This window comes from Cornus florida, unplaced genomic scaffold (genome assembly GCF_030987335.1).
Source record: "Cornus florida cultivar Cherokee Brave unplaced genomic scaffold, ASM3098733v1 CherokeeBrave_3.0.0_Hap2_Chr04, whole genome shotgun sequence".
In the NCBI taxonomy this organism is placed as follows: domain Eukaryota; kingdom Viridiplantae; phylum Streptophyta; class Magnoliopsida; order Cornales; family Cornaceae; genus Cornus; species Cornus florida.
Window position 1 is genome coordinate 92,415,662 of NW_026775574.1, and position 19,462 is coordinate 92,435,123.

At 36.6% G+C, this 19,462-nt stretch overlaps 1 protein-coding gene, 1 long non-coding RNA gene and 1 pseudogene across 2 annotated transcripts; all 3 read right to left on the reverse strand.

The window, feature by feature from the left end:
• Positions 1-808: 808 nt before the first annotated feature.
• On the reverse strand, positions 809-10,225 carry LOC132303954 (uncharacterized). The gene is made up of 4 exons (XR_009481456.1): positions 9,281-10,225; positions 9,025-9,058; positions 8,857-8,899; positions 809-1,314 (listed from the first exon to the last, which is right to left on the reverse strand). It is a non-coding gene; the product is annotated as an uncharacterized LOC132303954 (long non-coding RNA).
• LOC132304577 (GRAS family protein RAD1-like) lies at positions 3,058-4,406 on the reverse strand (annotated as a pseudogene).
• Positions 10,226-10,228: 3 nt separating the features above from the next.
• LOC132303953 (conserved oligomeric Golgi complex subunit 2-like) lies at positions 10,229-17,128 on the reverse strand. The gene is made up of 5 exons (XM_059801408.1): positions 16,998-17,128; positions 11,836-12,036; positions 11,591-11,695; positions 10,741-10,865; positions 10,229-10,637 (listed from the first exon to the last, which is right to left on the reverse strand). Exons 2-5 carry the CDS (start codon positions 11,875-11,877, stop codon positions 10,541-10,543), a joined length of 369 nt encoding a protein of 122 aa, XP_059657391.1. The 5' UTR covers positions 11,878-12,036; positions 16,998-17,128; the 3' UTR covers positions 10,229-10,540.
• Positions 17,129-19,462: the final 2,334 nt, after the last annotated feature.

A 19,462-nucleotide genomic window follows, 5' to 3' on the forward strand; every position in this document is an offset into this window, starting at 1 on the left:
AGCAGATGATGATAAAAGCCTTATGGTTTTTACCCCCCTCATAGAAGCATGTCCTTTCTTGTATAAGTTTGTGTTAGAGGTAATAACTCTTTACTTTACAAGCTGCATTTCTAAACTGCGAGGTTTATTGATTTCGTAAATGGAGTCTTGCAATGTTATGTCGTGATTCTAATTTACCCTGAACAATTATGATTTGATGGTTGGTAATTTGGTTTTGTATGCTAATGGTTTACTTGCATGTATAAAGCACTGGATTAATCCATTCCTCCGTGTTGCAGCTTTCATTGCACAGGTGCATGCCGTTCAGAAAATGGCAAAGTATTAAAGTTTGGCCCCATCAGTACCTTAAGGTGGTGGAATTCATTGGGTTTGCTGGGCATATGATTGATGTTGAACTTGCTATGTATATAATCAAAGGTGCTGTCAAGCTTGAGAAGATTACTTTTGATCCTCGCTATCCACCCTTCATAGGAACCCCATTTGAGTTTGAAGATACTATGGATAAACAAGAAATTAAGGATACAAAAGTAGCTAGAAAGCGCGCCCAGAAATTTCGGAACAAACTTCCTGCTGGAGCGACTTTGGTAATCCTTTAATGGATAATGTGTCTGTATAACCTATTGGTAGTAGTATCCTTCTCCTGTAAATTTATTTGATAATTTGAATAATTTATTTGATATTTATATAGTGGATAGTTGAATAATTTATTTGATCTTTATATAGTGGATGGTTGAACTATGAATAAAGAGAACAAAACATATGCTGTGTCCAACCCGTAATCCTGAGAACAAATTTCCAATGACCGAAAAGCAAAGAATTTATTTGCAACAAGAAACAATATTTAAGAGCCATAAATTGGTTTACATGTTTGAACCCACTCATCACGGTGGGATTTTGAAAAGAGAACTAAGAATCGGTTTTGTCTATGAAACCGAACTGCCAAATAAATTCACAATCTCAATAGTTATACATTCAAATTCTACGAAAAAATTCACAATCTCATTAGTAGTGACACATTCCTTCCGTTGCTTAGTCTATCGCCATTGCCTCATTGGGTGATCTTGAGCTTTTCGAGAACTCTTATATCTGGAAAACAAGTAAAGAATGGACACATTCCTCTTTTGAGTCTCTTTCAAGGTGCTAATAGACTGGCTATCAATATCACTCCGTGAAATGCTAGTGGAAGAACAATCAAGAGTCTGTAGTCAGTGCTTCCTCGTAGGGGGAATGCTTGCAGAAGTACAGCTTATATCTGCATTCATCGATTTCTTGGAAAGGGCTGCGAACCTTGTTCGAGCGTCACAAGTGTAGTCTCTGCATCAAAGGAAAGGCCATTCAATAAATCCCTCAAGTCGGAAGTTAGCACATACATCAAAACCTATTAAAATGTCACAGTAGCAAAAGAAACAAAAAATGCTAAGCTAGGAAACTGATTTCAAGCAAATACTTTCCATGTGTTATTTGGCAGAAATGGAAATAAAGGACATGAGCTCTGCTTACTATCTCCAACATTTTGTCAGTTATTGTTGTCATTTTACTGCAAGTTTCTGACTAGCATCAATGGAATTCAACCGGTGCTCTACATATGACCAATCGTATAAACCTATGGTCACTAACACGCATAGCTTCATACAATTGGTCACATGTAAAGCATTTTCAAGTACAGTGCAATATGTGCTTGAACAAAATGATTTTATCGGAATTATATATCAATTAATACTTTGCCTTAATTATAGAAACAGAGAGGGATTAAGAGCGTTTGGCTTTAAATAAATAAAAATAAATAAAGAAGAAGAAAAAAAGGAAGAAGAAGAAGAATTATTGCATAAGCGATATAATATAGTTTTTACCCCTGAAAAAGAAATATATATATATATATATATATATATATATATATATAATCATTGCATAAGCAATGTAAAATTGTTGCATAAGTAATATGAAATTGTTACATAAGCGGTCTAAGTTGTTTCATAAGAGATGTAATGGCACAAGATGGCACATGAAGCTCCTTGGGAGAGTATCCCGTTGGGAACCCGCCCACCCCGCCCTGTTTAGAATGGTTATGGGGGTGGTTAAATGGTTTTGGAGCGGAGATGTGAATTAGGATTGAAAACCCGCATGGTTATGAGGCGGGGATGAGGAAAGGTCACCCCGCCCCGCCCTGTTTATAGTGATGAATTATTATTTTGTATATATACTTTATTTTATATTCAATTGATTCTATTTCAACCACTAAATATTGTTTTGTATTATTCTTATTTTAATTTTTATGTATTATTTTGTTATTCTTACAATAATATTAAGTCTACAATTCCAATTGAGAAGTTAAATTTTATTTTTTTCACTTGAGAAAAAAGAATTATTACCATTACGAAAGTACTCTACAAAATCCGCCCTCGTCCAGTCCCGCCTCGTTTAATAAACAGTTTTGGGACATGGATGGGAATGGGGAAGGCATTCCCCGTCGCAACCCGCCCCATGTCCATCCCTAAATCTAGGTTCATTCTCAAGTCATTTTGACAAAAGAAAAAGAAAGCTTGAGAAATCAAAATTATAAAAACATTTGGACAATATATTACTATGATTTGCAGAGACGTTTGCCACTAATCTAATGCAGAACCTGCCCATAGCATAATAATGCCATTCTTTAGTGGTTGATCATTAAAAATTCTGTTGCAATTACATTGATTATCACATGATAATTAGGCCTAAAAATTGTGAACAAATTTAGTCACTTTGGTTATTAATTAGAGAACAAAAAATGTCGGTGTGTACATGATAACCAGTCTATATGCACATTAAACCACCAATACTACTTTATTTCATAACTTCACCCTCCTAAACACCAAATATTCAAACTCTATTTCCTTTTTTTCCATCTAAATTCAAGAGTCCAGGCTCAATTGAATTTGGGGATACCAACATCACATTGTGGTAACAGATGATCCTTTATTTTTAGTTCCATGGAAAACCCCCAAAATTCTTTATTGATTACAAAACTTGATCCTAGTCTCCTTTTTTGGCACTTGGAAATGAAAATTTGGCAGCTAAAATTCAACATTTCCAGCAAGAAGCCGTAACAATCAGCTTTGATTTCCACCCAAAAACCAAGCAACCCTGCTCTTCCACTATGGTATAACCATCACAAATCTTAATCTTCCCCAACCATTGTTTTGCCTGAGCCACCATCTTAATTGGCGTGGGCTAGAAACCAGCTCGACTCATTCTTCTTCGCCACTGGTCCACCCTCTCGTGCCTTTCCACCCTTGCCAGCCCCTCACAGCTCACAATGCCCCTCACAGCTTACAATGTTCTTAATCTCCTTCGCAAAGTAGAACTGCTCCATCTTCACGTGCCTTGTGTCATGCTTAGGTAACATTGCATTGAGGGAGTTAAATTTTTTTGAATAATAACACAGTGCTTCTATTAACCTCCCAAGAAAGAATGGTCCATTGTGGCTCGAGTCTTGCTCAACAAGGACTAAAACCTTGGGAGAGAGCTCATGGATTATCTGCGGAACCGAGTTTAAAGCCCCGCGACTTTCCTTCACCACACAATGCAACTGCAAAATGCTATTGATTACAAGCACTTCGCCATCAAGCGTTTTAATTTCTTCAGGTTTTAGGTTTTCCAAATTACTTTCCACTATAGAGAACTCCAAATTTATGCCCAATCCTTCTGCAAAAGCCTCAAGCTCGTCGCCAATGGTTTGGAACACAAATGCCAACCCTAGTGATCCTGAGGTGGCGTGGTGGCTGGCCAGCACGGTTGGCCAGGCTCTGGATTAGTCCACGCCATTGCTGGCGGTGTGGTAAACCAAGAGTCATACCCAAGTTAAAGATGATTTCTTCAACCGTAAGTAATACATATCAATTTGTAATAATTGCTATAACCTCCTTACATCACTTAGTGTGCAGTATGGGCAAATAGACCATTTTAACCTTGGGTGGTTCTAGGTCGGGTTAGGACCCGGTTAGTGTTTCGGACCCCGGGTTTGGGTCGTTACTGAAGGAACCTTAACCATGACTGGTGGGTGAGAATGGCTAGCGAGGAAGCCAAAGGATGACTAGCTGACTCCTTGGTTACAATATCCGAACCCCAGAAGACAAGGTGGGAGGGGAAACACCTCCCGTTACCACTTATAGTGATAGAGATGAGGCTGACTTGTTGCGGAGTGCAGAGTCTGACCCTGACCAATGATCGGAGATCCCATATTCACTACTTCCCCTAGGGACTGCAAAGCACATATGAACCATAGTTGTTAAAATCCCAATTCTGGATCTTAGAATCTTACAATTTTACGATCCCAAATTACCAAAACGATTCCGATCCCATTCAAAATCTTTGGGAAGTAGAATCTCAGTGGAATCGGTAAAATCAGAAGTAGGATCATAGAATCTCATAGAATCTTTACGATCATACCGATTCTACTAAATTGTGTTATTTTGTTCTTCTTCCGGATTTATTGAGCCTACAATTAATTTTGGAGTAATAAATTTAATCATTTGAAATGTAAAGTCCTACTCTTTAGTTGCCTAATTACATTAAAAATTAAAATTTTAAAACAAAAAACGAAAGAAACAAACGTCAAATGTATAGATGATCAACTCTGAATTTCAAAGGTATTGTTTAAAAGTTCAAAATTTTCCTCTATTTTGTTTTATTATTCATAATTTCTATTTTCTTTCTTTTTCAGTAAAAGGAACAAAAAAATTAAATTTTTTCCACCTATTCTTTGTCAATTCTGAAGCAAAAAAAAAGAAATACTTCATTTTTTTCGTTGTTCTTTCTATCTCTATTTTGTTTCTTTTTTTTTAACCAAAAAGTAAACTTTTCAACTAACTTGCTCAGACAATTAGGCAACTAAATTGTACTTTTCTCTCTCCACTAGGCTTTACTTTAATTTCTTCTCGGAGACTTTGCTTGATTGTTATGCTGAATTTTTTTTTTTTTTAAATCAAGAAAATGATTTTAAGTGTTTGTCATGTGTCTTATTAGTATCTTTTAATGCTAATTAATTTTGCTAGTGTCTGAATTGGTTGTTTAGCTTTAATCTCTACTTAAATAAAAAATATTGATTTAGAAAGTTAGTTTGAGTTACTTTTTTAATAATTTTTTAGAATCTTACGATTCTCGATCCGATCCTATGATTCCGATCCTATGGACCCCTCATCGATCCTATATAGAATCCCGATTCTAATAACCTTGGTATGAACTTCAAGAGCAGGGAGCCTATTTGTTGAAGGTTACAACGATGAGGCAGTTGCTCCGAGAAAGTCATAAGGCAGCTAGTTCCTTAGAGCTTGACGGAGACTTGAGGAGTTCGGACAAGAAGGAGAAGGATGCGCTGAGTTTAATATATGGGAAGATGGAAGCCAAGCCTTCGGAGACCATTAAGCAGAAAGCATGGGAGCCTCTACGCCTTTAGGAAGATTGCTTATTTAGAGGAAATGAGTTGTAGATTGGGGTTGATCTAAGCAAAGCGTTCGTACACCATTGAGCAGGACTTCATTCCTCACTGCCTTATGTTCATCGAAAGCTTTGTCTCATATGTATGGGAAAGTTTAGAACTTCATTTCCTTTAATGGTTGGCTGTTCAACTGTGAAAAGTGAATTCTCTCATGCCAGCCAGTTCTTCTCGTTACTTTGCTCAGAGTTTGAACTATTTACAGGGATTGTTTCACTTCCATGCTACACACCAGGGCGCTTCTTCATTCATTGGACAAAGTCACTTCCTAGAGCCTACATAAAGGAGCATTTTTTCCACCCTTGTACATCACTTTATCGCCCTTCTTTAGAAAGTCACTCAGACTTACCTAAGAGCTTTTGAACGGTAAAGCGACAAATGTGTCAATAAGAATTCCAGCCGCAGGGTTTACCAATTACCTCCAAGTTGGACGATGAGGAGAAGTCTGATGTCATTGCTACTTACTTAGCATGAATATTTACATCAAGAAGCTTTCTCGCTTGAAATTTCTTAGCTATTCGACCATGCCAACCACGCCAATAGCAGACATGCTAATTGACTCAGTGGCTGGTCATTTTCGCTAAAGAATTGCATTCCGATCCCTTTGGTCAAGCTCTACAAAACCAATAGATCGAATAAACTCCTATCTAGTGGGCAACTTCTTAATGCTGCCACCACTCGCTGCCTTTCGCAGATCGGGATCTAGCACTTGAAAGTGAGTGGCTGACCAAAGAATCCATTTCTTTTGAATTTCCCACTCCATCCATAGTAGGACTTGCGTTTGCTGTTGCCCCCCTCTGTAGATCTTTGACTTGCTGCCCTTTTGCTTGCTCTGTTTGAGCCATTCCACAGGTGCTTCCATGGTCTGGTCTTGCCATGCCCGCTAAACCAGTCCACTAGCCGTTACCGAGAAGGGGCTAGCTGCAAAATCAAACGTCAGTTTTCAATACGGGGTAAAGGTCTGCAAAATGACTTCCAAATGACTTTAGTGTTTGGCATTTCCTTGCTTTAGTGCTATTTGTGACCGGGTCACGGGAATCCACTAGAGGTTGACACCTACTTTTATTAGACCTGTTGAAGACTTCTCATGGCTCAAGTTTGTGGGTGGTGGCGATGGAAGGGCTTCAAAATGATTTAAAGAGTTGCTCCAAGGCAGAATAGGAAGCGATTCAACTGAGCCGATCATGCTTGGCTTGTGTAATATTCTTCATCCCTGCTTCTTCTTTTAGTTCTTTATGGATTGGGAAGTGAAGAAAGAAAGTCCAAACAATCTCAATCAAGCTGGTAGGAGGGAGAGGGAGGTTACCATTCTTTCTGACCGGGTGCAAGAAATCCATTAAGTAATGAGAGCTCTTACAGCATGAGCTGCCGGCAAGAAAAGAAGGGTGCTTGCTCGCCTTGTAGTTTCTGTTATAGGCTTTCTTCTTTGTAGAAGCAGGATACCATTCCTATGAGACCAGTCAAGCTCTTCTAATTGGAAACTCGCTTCGCAAGGTATGTGGTATTTGTCCCTTTAGAACCTCCAAGAAGGTAGTGACAAGACATAGGCTGATTTCATTCATTGATTCTCATTCGATCTATAGTTTCCAATACGGAACTCAAATGCCCAGATGCAGATCAGTCAGATGTAAGCCACCCACCTCTGAAACTATGACATTTTGCCCGAAGGTTTTCCACACCTCTTCTTTCAATAGAGAGGTACTATAGAGAAGCACTTTTGCCTGAGGCACTCTCACTCCCCTTTACGTTGGTTGGGGTCAAGCAGCAGACCACCTATTTCGTTAGGTTGGTACAGTGGTTCGGGTAGAAGAAGTGGAGTGGGACGACACAAATAGGAGACTGGTTTAGTACTTCATGCAGCAAAAGAAGTGTCCGAAGTGTCCGCTGGCGTGCCACAAATTCTGGGTCCGATTTCAGGTGGAGGTCTTTTTTAAGACCGCGAGAACACAACAAGAAAGCACGTTTATCTCATATGGATGTTCAATAGGATTCCTTTCCTTTTGGGTTCGGTCACATATCAGATAGGGTACTATTCATAAGGTTCGGTCACATGAGGAAGAATCTTGCACTGCCAGTATTCCCACATTCCCTACAGTAAGAAATGGAAGCCAGGGATGAAGACTAGGACTCCACCCAAGCATTTCCTTGGTGACAGTTCACAGCTTAAGGGATGACAGAGTTATGCGTAAGAGCAAGGAGCCTATTTGTTGAAGGTTACGAAGACGAAGGCTGAATAGTTGAGTTGATTTGACTGGAAGAGGGAGGTAGCCAAATAAGACTAATGAGATTACAGGAGAGGGAAAGCCGAATTTAGCGAAGGAGAGGCTTAGGAAGATGCAGCTTTCTTCTATGACCAGATTGAGGAACTCTTTGCTTGGTCTTCTGTATGACGCTGATTTCAGTAATTTCCTTTGGTGAAGGCTTATTCTTCTGCAAAACATTACTAGGTTGCTCCATCTCACGCGAAATGGACAGATCACTAAGTCCAGTGAACTGATGAGAAGCGAAGAAGAGTTTCGGAATCATTCTAAATGAAATACGCATGGATAGACCTAAACATCAAAGCAAAGGGAGCAGCAGGAAGGAGACGGAGAAATGCCCAAAGACGAGGAGGTTCGTTGAGACCTCAGGGTTAGAAAACATAATAGACTCCAGGCAAGGCAAATCCCGAAGCTCATGCCGATGCCTAGGATGTTCCAAGCTTCCCACATGAACAAGCTTTGAGTCCTAGGGATAAGGATTCTCTTACACAGACAGGAAAACAAGAATGGCCACATGCAATACTGAGAGCCTACACAGATTCTCCCTATGTAATATCACATCATCACCAAAATCTGCACAAGCTGTACAGCCTGCTTCAAATAAATTAACAATACAGTGTGCAACTAACAGCAGGGCAGATCTGAGCCGAATACAAAGCCAAAGATGAGAAAATTCCCGCTCTCCAATGATGCTCAAAAGTTGGCCACTTCAAGGCATGTGACCCCCTTTTGCATTACCTAATCAAGGGAAAATGGGTGTCAGAACAGTTCCCTGGGTTTGCCTTCAATTGTGACTAGAACCCCCCAGCAAGGAGCACGAACTTCCAATACAACCAATATCAGGTCCGTACCAATACAACAAGGTCCTCAAATAGGGGGACAGCACAGGTATAAGAGAGCTCTACTCAGCAGGTAAGGTAAATAAAGCAATTCAACAAGAAAACCTTCTACTTTTGCAATAGATCGGCTCTGAACTTGAACTAAAAGAAACTGGCTTAATTGACATCACTATAACATCACTCTAGTGCCTAAAAAAGAGGACGCTAATATCATTATCACCAAAATCTGCACAAGCTGTAGCAGCCTGCTTCAAATAAAATCACATATATATATATATATATATACCTTGATTAATGCGATGTTTTGCTGCTTGTGAAGTAAATTCCACCTGTTCTCAAAAATAAGAAAATTGTAATCAAAATAATACAGAATTTAGGCGTTTGTATATACTCACCATATATATATATATATATATATATATATATATATATATATATATATATATACACTCACCTAGATCCGGCGAAGCTTTGCTTGTTGATTCCACCTGTTTTGAAAAAAAAAATAAGAATCAAAATTAAACATGCTTCCATAAAGCATTTCAAATATGTTTGTAGACACAGATGGTGAATCATAGGTTCATTTATATATTGAAAAACAGATTATCTTAGAACAATAGATCTGGACTGAAATGTTAATCACACGACTAGCAAAAAAAGAATCCCGTTTCGTACAATGCCTCTCTGTCATCAACTAGCGAAGAACTGACCTAGAAATGTGAAACCCTTCTCCGCGAGAATTCTCACCTCCGAGCAACTCCAAAGCCAGCTTTCAATTTCGACCCTCTTTTATAAGAGTAGAGCTCGATCCTCTGCACCAGATCCCATTCACTAACTTGTGAAACTCACATGCCCTGCTGAATCAAAATACCAAAAATACTATTTGACCCCTATCCCTTATGTTATAGACAAAATTGTCCTTCTTCTTCTTTTTTATTTTTATTATTTTTATTATTATTATTATTATTATTGTTTTTATGATGCAGGAACTCTAGCAACTATATGCCTTTTGGACTAGTAGCTCCCAAATAAACTCCCCGCAACCCACCCGGCCCCACAGTGCAAATGTATAACTATTTTAACTTTTAAAATAATCTTTATTTAGACCATACTATTTTAAAATTTGATTGAAAAATTAGGGAAAAAAAATTTTGAGTGCTAATTTAAACCGGGCAAGGTGGGGCGGGTGGGTGCAAGAGAACTTAAACGGAATGGAGACAAGATGCATAAAGTGTTTTTTAAAACAATTTTGAACAGGAAAACTTAGGATCTATTTGGCAACCAATTTTGTTTCGTACTTTTATTTTGACCAAAAATAGAAGTGTCATTTTTGCTGTAGTGTGTTTTGAATATGAATCGGAAGCATACTTAATAATATAAATTTTTTGATGAATTAGAAAAGCAATAACATAAAAACATGTTTGGTAACGTCAATGCATTGTAAGAAATTTAAAAACAAAACATTAAAACCATGTTTGGTTACTCCAAGGGCTTGGTTTGTTCACTTACAATACTTTTACTTCCAGTTTTCTACTATCATTTAGCGAGGTGTACAAAGATTAGATTAAATTTATATGTATACATATTAAGGAGGTTAAATTTACATTCTAAAGAAAGCATTCCACTCTATGCAGGGCAGTTCATAAACAATTTTATAATTTATGAGAATTATAGATGACAGTTATATAAAACACACCTTTTTAAACTCGAATTTCATGAATAATTTTTCGTCAAATTCACAACCACCAAATACACTTGAGAAGAAACTAACACTATCGATCTGTTTTTCTGATCTCAAACTTAAATATGCTACATCTTACATCATGTGTAAGCCTCCATGCAAAGGACTTCATTTTCCATTGAAATGGATGGATATACCTATGCTCAATGCCTTCCTTTCAGAAAGTCTGTACAAAGAGACCCAAAGTATGAAAGAAATGATGAAAATCATTTTGCTTTGATATGTTCACTTATTTTAATGCATTGGTCTTAGACATCTGAGCTTGCTCGAGCTCGTCTTTGTGCACCCTGACGTATTCTCTGCAGTGAAGACTCTGTTTTCCTAGCCTGGTCAAGAGGATTAAAGGCTTAATTCAAGATCATCCAATGCAATAGGAACTCCAAAAGGTAAATTCTCCGTAGCAGTAAATATCGTAATTTGCATACTAACCACACTAACGAGGTCGGCAGCCAATACATGATAACGACCAGTGATCTCAAAGGCAGCACCTCGTAAGAGTTCATTCCTGATTTCACCGTCAAATATGTGGCAGCTCGCTCACCATCCAAAAAAGCCTGGGAACAGTGGGGTGGTTCAACACAAAGGTTCTATGTCTCAGAAGTAAAGAGTCATGCAAGTACAAGGTAGCAAGCAATCTTAAGATATCTAGAAGCACACATGTCATTTAGTAGCCAATGAGTTGGTCAAGCACACAATAGCTGAAAAAATAAAAATAAAAGAGAATCAAGGATTCCTTTGTAAGGAGGTGGAAGAAGCGCATTCAAATCCAGAGTAAAACACAAGGATCACTTTATTATGTTACACCACAATCGTCGTACCGAAATTATTGGTGTTATGCTTCCATAACCAAGGATCGCTTTAGAATCAAATTTTGCAGAAAACTTCAGACATATATATGGTTACATGATTTACATCATTTAAACCATCACATCAAAAATGCTGATCGATACTTGCATCTGATCTAAAAATAAAACAAAAATACTTCTGCTGAAAGGATCATTACACAGATAAAATAAATAAAAAATTACGCAGATAACACGATAAACTAAACTAATCTAAATGCCACAAGAAAGAAAACTGACACATTGCAAGAGTCTATTTTCAAAGAGGGGGAAAAGAAGGAAAAAAATTAAAAAAAGAGAAAAAAAAAAAAAAAAAGGTAGAGGACATTCAAATCTGCCTAACGTTGCTACTCAATTAAGAATCTAGCAACTAAACACAGTAATGGAAGCATTATGCTCAAGAACATAACTCTATGAAACAGAATGCGACCGCATACCTTCAAGGGACGCAATATCCATACCACATATGGTGAATGCCTAACAGGAAGAGGCTTATTAGTCATCCTATATGTTGCAGTTATTCCCTTTAGTTGTCTCAAGTCCTATAATAATAATTTTGACTAAGCTGTATTGCTGACAAATGAAGATGCAGGAAAAAATAAAAATAAAAAATACACCCACAAATCCATTTATCATTGCATAGTCAGCTGAAATGAAACTTTTGATAATATATGTAGCTTACCTCCACAGACTTCTGAACTAGTGTTTCTATTATTGAATTCATTACTAGAGGCACAAGATCCTTCAGGAGTTTTCCACCCTGTAAAATACTCTGCTTTACAAGATCAAGTACTTCAGTGGAACATGAATTTAGAAGCTCAAGTACATGTCCAAGGTAGTCGCCACAAACCTCCACTGCTAGAGCATTCAGATCATTAATTATCTGCAACAAAGAAAACCTCCATTTACTAAATAAATTGAGCATAATCATCTGCTGAATATGACATCAAGAATATGTGGCCTACAACAAATCAATATGTATGAAAGATGTTTCCATATCAAAGCACATAGCTCGAGCTGGCCAAAGTGTGGTAAAATTACAGCTCTAGTCAAACCATAATACAGGGGTTAGTCAAGAAGACAGTTTAAGATCTGGATTTAGAAAATTTAAAGAAAGAAATTGAGAGTGAGAAAAGCAAGGCATGAAACTTATGTGATCATTGCAGAAGTATTGGGCCCACATTTGGGATTTGAATAAAAATTAAGATCCATAGTAATTATTCAACCTCTTCAAGAAATATTTTACTTGAAGTAAAAAAAATTGCGTTATTAAGCCCATTACCAGCGTTAATCCTATCGATACAAGGCAATGAGAAGGGTAGATAAGATACAAATCTAACTTCGTATTTTTACACAAAATGACTATATACAAACTAGAACGAAGTCCTCATGCTTAAAAGCCAAATTTTTACCATTAAATCGAGTAATAGCTTCTAATAGAATAAGAAGCCATTACTCAATGCTTGCCCTGCCTATACATGAAGTGCTGGATGAGGAAGTCTAGACACAAATCTAAAGCATGCCATTATTCTGCATACAATGATTACTTCTAATAAAACATATCCATCATATAGGAAACATTAGAACTACAAAACAACAATACCATTAACTTCGTGCTGACATACAGTTAAATACCAAATGGGTGCCGCTGGATGGCACATAACTGCTAATGCAGATTATGATATCTTCTGATTGTGCCAATGCAGTTTGCAAAGAGCAGTCAAGCGTTTTACTGCCAACAAGCAATATCTACAAATAAAAGACTTCATGAAGAGCACCACACAGTATAAGGTGATTAATGCTTCTTAATTTGGCAGTTTTGTGTGGAGTTCATTTAATGCGATTGTAATACTCAAAAGTCAGAACTCAAATGAAACAAAAAAGAAGCTTATTGCTTGTAAGCATGAGTTAGAGAGATTGCAAACCAAAAGGACACGCGATATACATGGTTCGGCCTATGTTACCCGGACTCGGGTACGGGTGTCAGACATGGGTGCGTGTCTAGGAGTCGGATTCGTCAATCTATCAATTTTCAGGACACAGGGACTCGGATTAAAAGTGTCCAAATATTGGACACGGGTACTTGGACACTTAAAAAGAGAAAAATTTGTAAGTTATGTTTGAGACATTAATCCTAAAACTAAATATATATATATATATATATATATATATATATATATATATATATCAATTGTACTCTTTTATAAGAATTTTATAATTATTACTGCATTTGTTTGCCTCATTTGATAGGTGGCATGTCATGGCTATGCATTCCCCTGTTACTGCTGTTTTTATGGAACCAGTAAATAAGAAATTCTGAGCTGTAGGGCTCTTTTTGTTTAACCAAGGCCGAGTTTGGGCTTGGGCTAATATGCCTCTGTATCTTGGCATTTGGGCCTGTACAAGTCAAAGCACAATAAAAAAGGAGGACTAATTCAATATGGGCTAATATGTCTCTGTATGTGCATCATGGATTGATGCTTGGGTTTTGGGCCTGTACAAGTCAAAAGCCCAATTAAAAAGGAAGCCAATTCATATAGCAGCTGTAACCATAAAAGGAAGCCGAGTCAAAAGTCCACAGTAGGTCCTTTTTTCCACGTGAGATGCAAGACTTTTTACAGCTGTGTCCCAATGTCTCTTATCTTTCCAGATCCAAATAAACAGGTGTTGTGATCCTGACCGTTAAAAGGTTAGATATTAAGTTCGTGAAACCACGCACAAGATGGCACAAAAAATTGCACAAAAGCAGCGCGTGGGTTCATAAACAACAAGTCGTCTTCAACCTTCAGACCACCGATCCGAACCAGAACGGCCATTGTTGAAACAGAAAGCTTCATATGCCTGCAGATTTAACAAAAAAAACACGAAAAAAATTCCTAATCCTTCACAAGCATCAAAGTACACATCATTTTATGTATTTTCGTCATCAGCCGTGTCCGATTGAAAAATGGAAGGTCGGACACATATCCCGTGTCCATGTCGTGTCGTGTCGACACGAACACTTTGGCCTTCTCTGACGAGTCCAGGTAACACAGGGTTTGGCACAACCTCGGCCTACGTCCATGCCTTGAGAAAACCTCTCAAGGATGCCACTACAGCACCTCCTTACGGGTGGAGAACAAATCTTTACATGTTCTTGCTTGCAGGTGAAGAACCGACCTTATAATGAAGCCATCTCGCTTCTTCTTCTTTTAACGGCTAAGAAGAAACCATTGCTCGTGGAGAGCTCTACCAAATCCTCTCATTAGAGAGACACCTTCTTTCTTTTACGGGTTGAGAAAGAAAACCCTTACAATAGCTTAAACAAGCTTTCCCTTGCCAAGAGCACCTCTTAGGCTTCTTCTCTCAAGAATGGAATGGAAGTTTAGGATTACAATGGATGTCTCTCAAATAGACAAATACAAATTAAAGCTCTCATACTTAGAGTTACAAATAAAATATTCAAATGAAAGCTCAACTCTAAGATTGCAAGATGAATAATGATGAATGATATACAATATGAATTTCATTCATGATTCCTATAGGAGAATTCTACCAAAAAATGATAAACATGTTGTATGCCCAAAGGGAGGTCTCTCTATAGCTCTCTTGCCTAACCACAATGTCCAAACATTGTGTATTTAGAGCCCCTTAGCAGATTGTAGCCGTTTGTAGCCGTTTGGGGGTATTAAGGTAAAGTCCCGTGAAGTTAAAAGGTCAAACTAGCCGTTAATTCAAATTCTGGGTAAAGTTCCAAACTTCAAGTGGCCATATCTCAGCCAATACAACTCCAAATTGGGTAAATTTGAGTCCAAATTTATTACCTTGAAGTCAGCTTTCTAATGCCACCGACCTTACTCAAAAACTCTACCCACATAAATGATTATGGCAGTTTTAATGTAACCTGGTCAGAAAATTCGCAGTCCAGAAACTTGCATCTTGTGATGGTTGTATCTCAGTCAATTCAAATCCAATTTAGGTGAAATTTGAGTCTAAATTTAAGGGCTCAAAGTCAGCTTTCCAATGACACTGGCCTCACTTAAAAAATCAAACTACAGAAATAGCAATTTTAGTCCAGGCTCGTCAGGAAATTTTCTGAGCTGAAAATTACTTCTTATGAGATAGCAATCTTTCTAGCACCTAGGACTTTGTTGTATGGTTCAATTCAGTTCAAGCCCAATTTCTAAGATTCTAGGGACATATAAGGATGATAAATATCAAGTGCATTGTGTCCTAGAGTCGTTTACCAAATCATGATAACAAAGGCTTTATAGATGAAATATTAAATTCAATGCCTTAAAATCTACTTTCTAGAGACCAAAATAAACCATATGATTAAAGTGCATTGTCCTAGTATTTCTAGCTCAAGTGATGAGTTCTTTCGATGCTTATGAAAGCTTGAACTAACTCATTCTTTAGCAATGACTTCATAAATCAAATATATATGTAATGAAGATCATAGTCTATTGCTAATAGTTTAAGGACACATAAATTATATGAATGATATGCATGATCCTATAATCTACAAGTCAAGAGATGAGTTTTCAAGTAAAGTTACTTCAAATATAACTTAACAAATTTAAGCTAGCACTAACCAAGACTATTCTACCCAATTTTTTGATTTTTCATCTTCTTTAAGCTTTGGGTTGATGTTTCCATCTTTCTCTTCAATGTCTTTATGAGCTTCAAGATTTCATCTTCAAGTATAGGATCCTTCTTGGATTTCCCATTGATCCATAAGCTCTCTTGAGTGTCTTGCGTATATAACCTATTTAGCACAACTCAAGTAGACAAAAGAATATGTAAGTTTGAAAGGATCTTAATTCTTATTAATGGATATTTCATTCATAATTAAGACATATCTCAAACCATAAAAATAATAAATAAGAAGAGCAGAAAAGGTTCCACTAAACTTAACCATCTCAGATGTTTGGCTCAGATAAAGTCAGTTTTTCAATGCTTGAAGAAACATATAATATACAACATAATTGTAGTAGAAGTTCCATTAACAAACCTTTTTTTCCCTGATTTCTCGGCAACGGAAACAACGCACAAACAAAAAACTATAACCAAAAGCTCTTAAGTTGAGTGCTTGTTTGTGAACCACAGTTGCTTTGTACTTTTGCTTTGGAGTGTGTTCAATACTATTCGGAAGCATGGTTGGTAACGTATATTTGCTGCAAGATTTTTTAAAGAAAAAACATGTTCTGAATGTTGCACAGGTTTCCTAAACAAAACTCGACTCAGGTATCCTTTAAAGGCTCTTACTTTTATGGGTTGCAATAGTGACCAATCCAAGATCCAAAATTCTACCTCATTTCCATTTCCTACTATTTTAAGACACTCGAGATCCAAATTTTCAGCTCTTCAGTTTTCCAACACATTCTCAACAACGGATAGAACTAGATTTAAGTTCCTTCCCAACAATAAAAATTAAAAATAATAAAATTAAAATTAAAAAAGTAAAATTAAATACAACAAGTGTCCATGCTCGGTTGCCTCGCAAATAGTAAAAATAATAAATAAAAGAGGAAAAAAATCGCCACGCAATTGAGTGAATCGAGTTAACTAACAATTTATGATCCAAAACTTGTTATTGAACGCGTACAACTAAATCAAATGAATAGGGCTCGTACATTTCGGGAACAAAATACGTTCAGTTCATAATTTGTGTAATTCTGTTACTAAATTAAGTCTTAGTTAGAAATTCCCCATTTCCCCAGTCCCCATTATGAAAAACCTAAGCTCCGAAAACTGCAAGATCTAAGACATTCAACTCCCTCTATTTTCTCACAACTTCTCAATCACCAAACAAACCCAAAATTCAGTTCAAAACCAAATCCATTTATATTCAGATTCACATACCTTGGACACTACATGGAAAGTATCGAACAACAACTCGACAGCCTCCCTCGCTGCCGCTGCCTCAACCCGCTCTGCAGCGCCTAGAGCGAGCCCTCCACCGCCCCCAGAACACCAAGATCTTCTCGCGGTTCTCCGTCAACGGTGCCAGCATTCACACAATTGCTCCCTCGACATCAACATGTTTGGTGCTGAGATTGACGAAATCAGCGTAGTGACGGTTGATTAACTCGACGAGCTCGTGCTTTAGGGACGATGAATGGGAATGGAGCTCGGATCGGAGGGTGCCGGATGGGACGAAGGTTCGGAGATCGGAGATGTACGATTCGGATTCGAATGTCAGTTGGAGGAAGGAAGATTGCTTGAACCACATTGGGTGGGAGTCGATCAGGTCCCCGAAGAGGTTGGCAGTGGACCGAGGCGGCGGGAGTGGCGGTGGTGGAGATCGTAGATCCGCCATTGGTGTTGGCTTGAGTGAGTGTGAGTGCGTGTTTGTGTGTTTTTACAGGTTTGATAACTGAAACAAAGACTCGCTGAGTCGCTGGTTTTGTATTATGCGAACAGCAGGATGTGTGGAGCTGTCATTCTCTTTTTCTTTTTTTCTTTTTTTTATTAACTCATAAGTCACAACACTCGCAAGTCATAAGTTCATAACTATGGTACAGTTAGAATAGTAATCAACTTCAAATAAATTACAATGAATCTAGCTTGAAAATTGATTTTATCGACATTTAATTTCGATATATCATTGTTTTGATAAAAAATATATATTACAATGAATCTAGCTAGAAAATTGATTTTTTCAAAATTTAATTTCGATATATCATTGTTATGATAAAAGATAAAATTGTTAGTATTATTTTGATAAAAAATATATATTACAATGAATCTAGCTAGAAAATTAATTTTATCAAAATTTAATTTCCATATATCATTGTTTTGATAAAAGATAAAATTGTTAGTATTAGTTTATTTTTTATTTTTATCTCAAAAACTTACTTGTGGTTATAGTTAAACCTCCAACAATACTTGCTTACCAAAAAAAAATAATTGGATTAAGTTTTTTGATGACGGTGAAACTTAAGAGTTCAATTATAAACCTGGTCACTCCCTGCTAGAGTATTTGTCTTAAATATACTTATTAACATTATTCAAATAAATAAAAGAAAGCATTTAGTCATGATTTGGTATAAAAATAAAATATGTTTTCTTAAGAACTTTTTTTAGTTGATTAATTATAAGACAATCATAGATTCATATTTATTTTTAGGTGTGTGGGACAAGACCTCCATTAACAAGTGCAAGCATTTACATTTACACAAATAATTTGATTTTTTTATTCCCTAGCTTCTTTCCTTGTCAACAAGAAGGCAACGAATGATTAAATAACACAAGTCACGCTTTAAAAGAACAACATCAATATATATATATATATATATATATATATATATATTAGTTCACACATGAAATCTTATCAATCACAATTGAAAATTCAAATCCAATTCCTTTCATGGATTTGATTTCAGTGAGATACTTGTAGTTGTAATTCTTTATGGCTTAAGGATTAGGGCAATAAAGTAGCACTAGAAAGAGATAATCAGATATGGATTTGATTTGAATTTTATTGGATTTAACCCAAATAACTTGTTAAATCTTTTACTAAATTTATTTTTTTACATTGCAAGACACTTGTTACTTTGTTATTGCGCCACATTAATGACAATGCAAATATTATCCTTAAACCTACCGGTTTAAATTTGTTCATAAATTAACGAGTTAGTGCTCTTACCTGTGAGATATTGTTGTATAATTTTCTTTAATAAATGAGTAATGATAGAGGAATCGAAAAGAAATCACCGAATTAATATCGAATTTGACGTGGTTGGTCATTCTTATCACGTGTTAAAACATTATTTTTTGAAACTGTTTAAGTAGATGAGGTGGACAAAAACACGTCAGATTCGATACTTATTAGGAATTAATTCATCGGTCTCTCTATCATTATTTTTAATAAATGCACCATCACTGATTAATAATTTTAAATAGACGAGAACAGCTTTTTGCACGGCAAAATGAAAAACAAAAGTATTGAAAATGTAAAAATTCTCAACTCACTTGCACACACGACACTCATATTGAAAGATGTGCGTGTGGATTATAATTTGTCTATCGCCTAAGTGTAACACGGTTCATTGAAAATACAAATAATTAAATTCTGACATTATATTTTTTATAATTAAACCTACTTAAAATAAATATATAAACAAACTATTTAAAATATTATGAATTTTCTTTTCCCTGTTAAACACTCACTCACAACATGTCTCTATCAAGTTTGAATTCTCAACTTCTTCCTTAAGGGTTCGTTTGGTTAGATGGAAATAGATGGTAGAAAGTGAAAGAAATGAAGTGAAGGAAAAGAAAATTAAGTTTTCATGGTGCATTTGGTTAGCATGAAAATTTTTCAA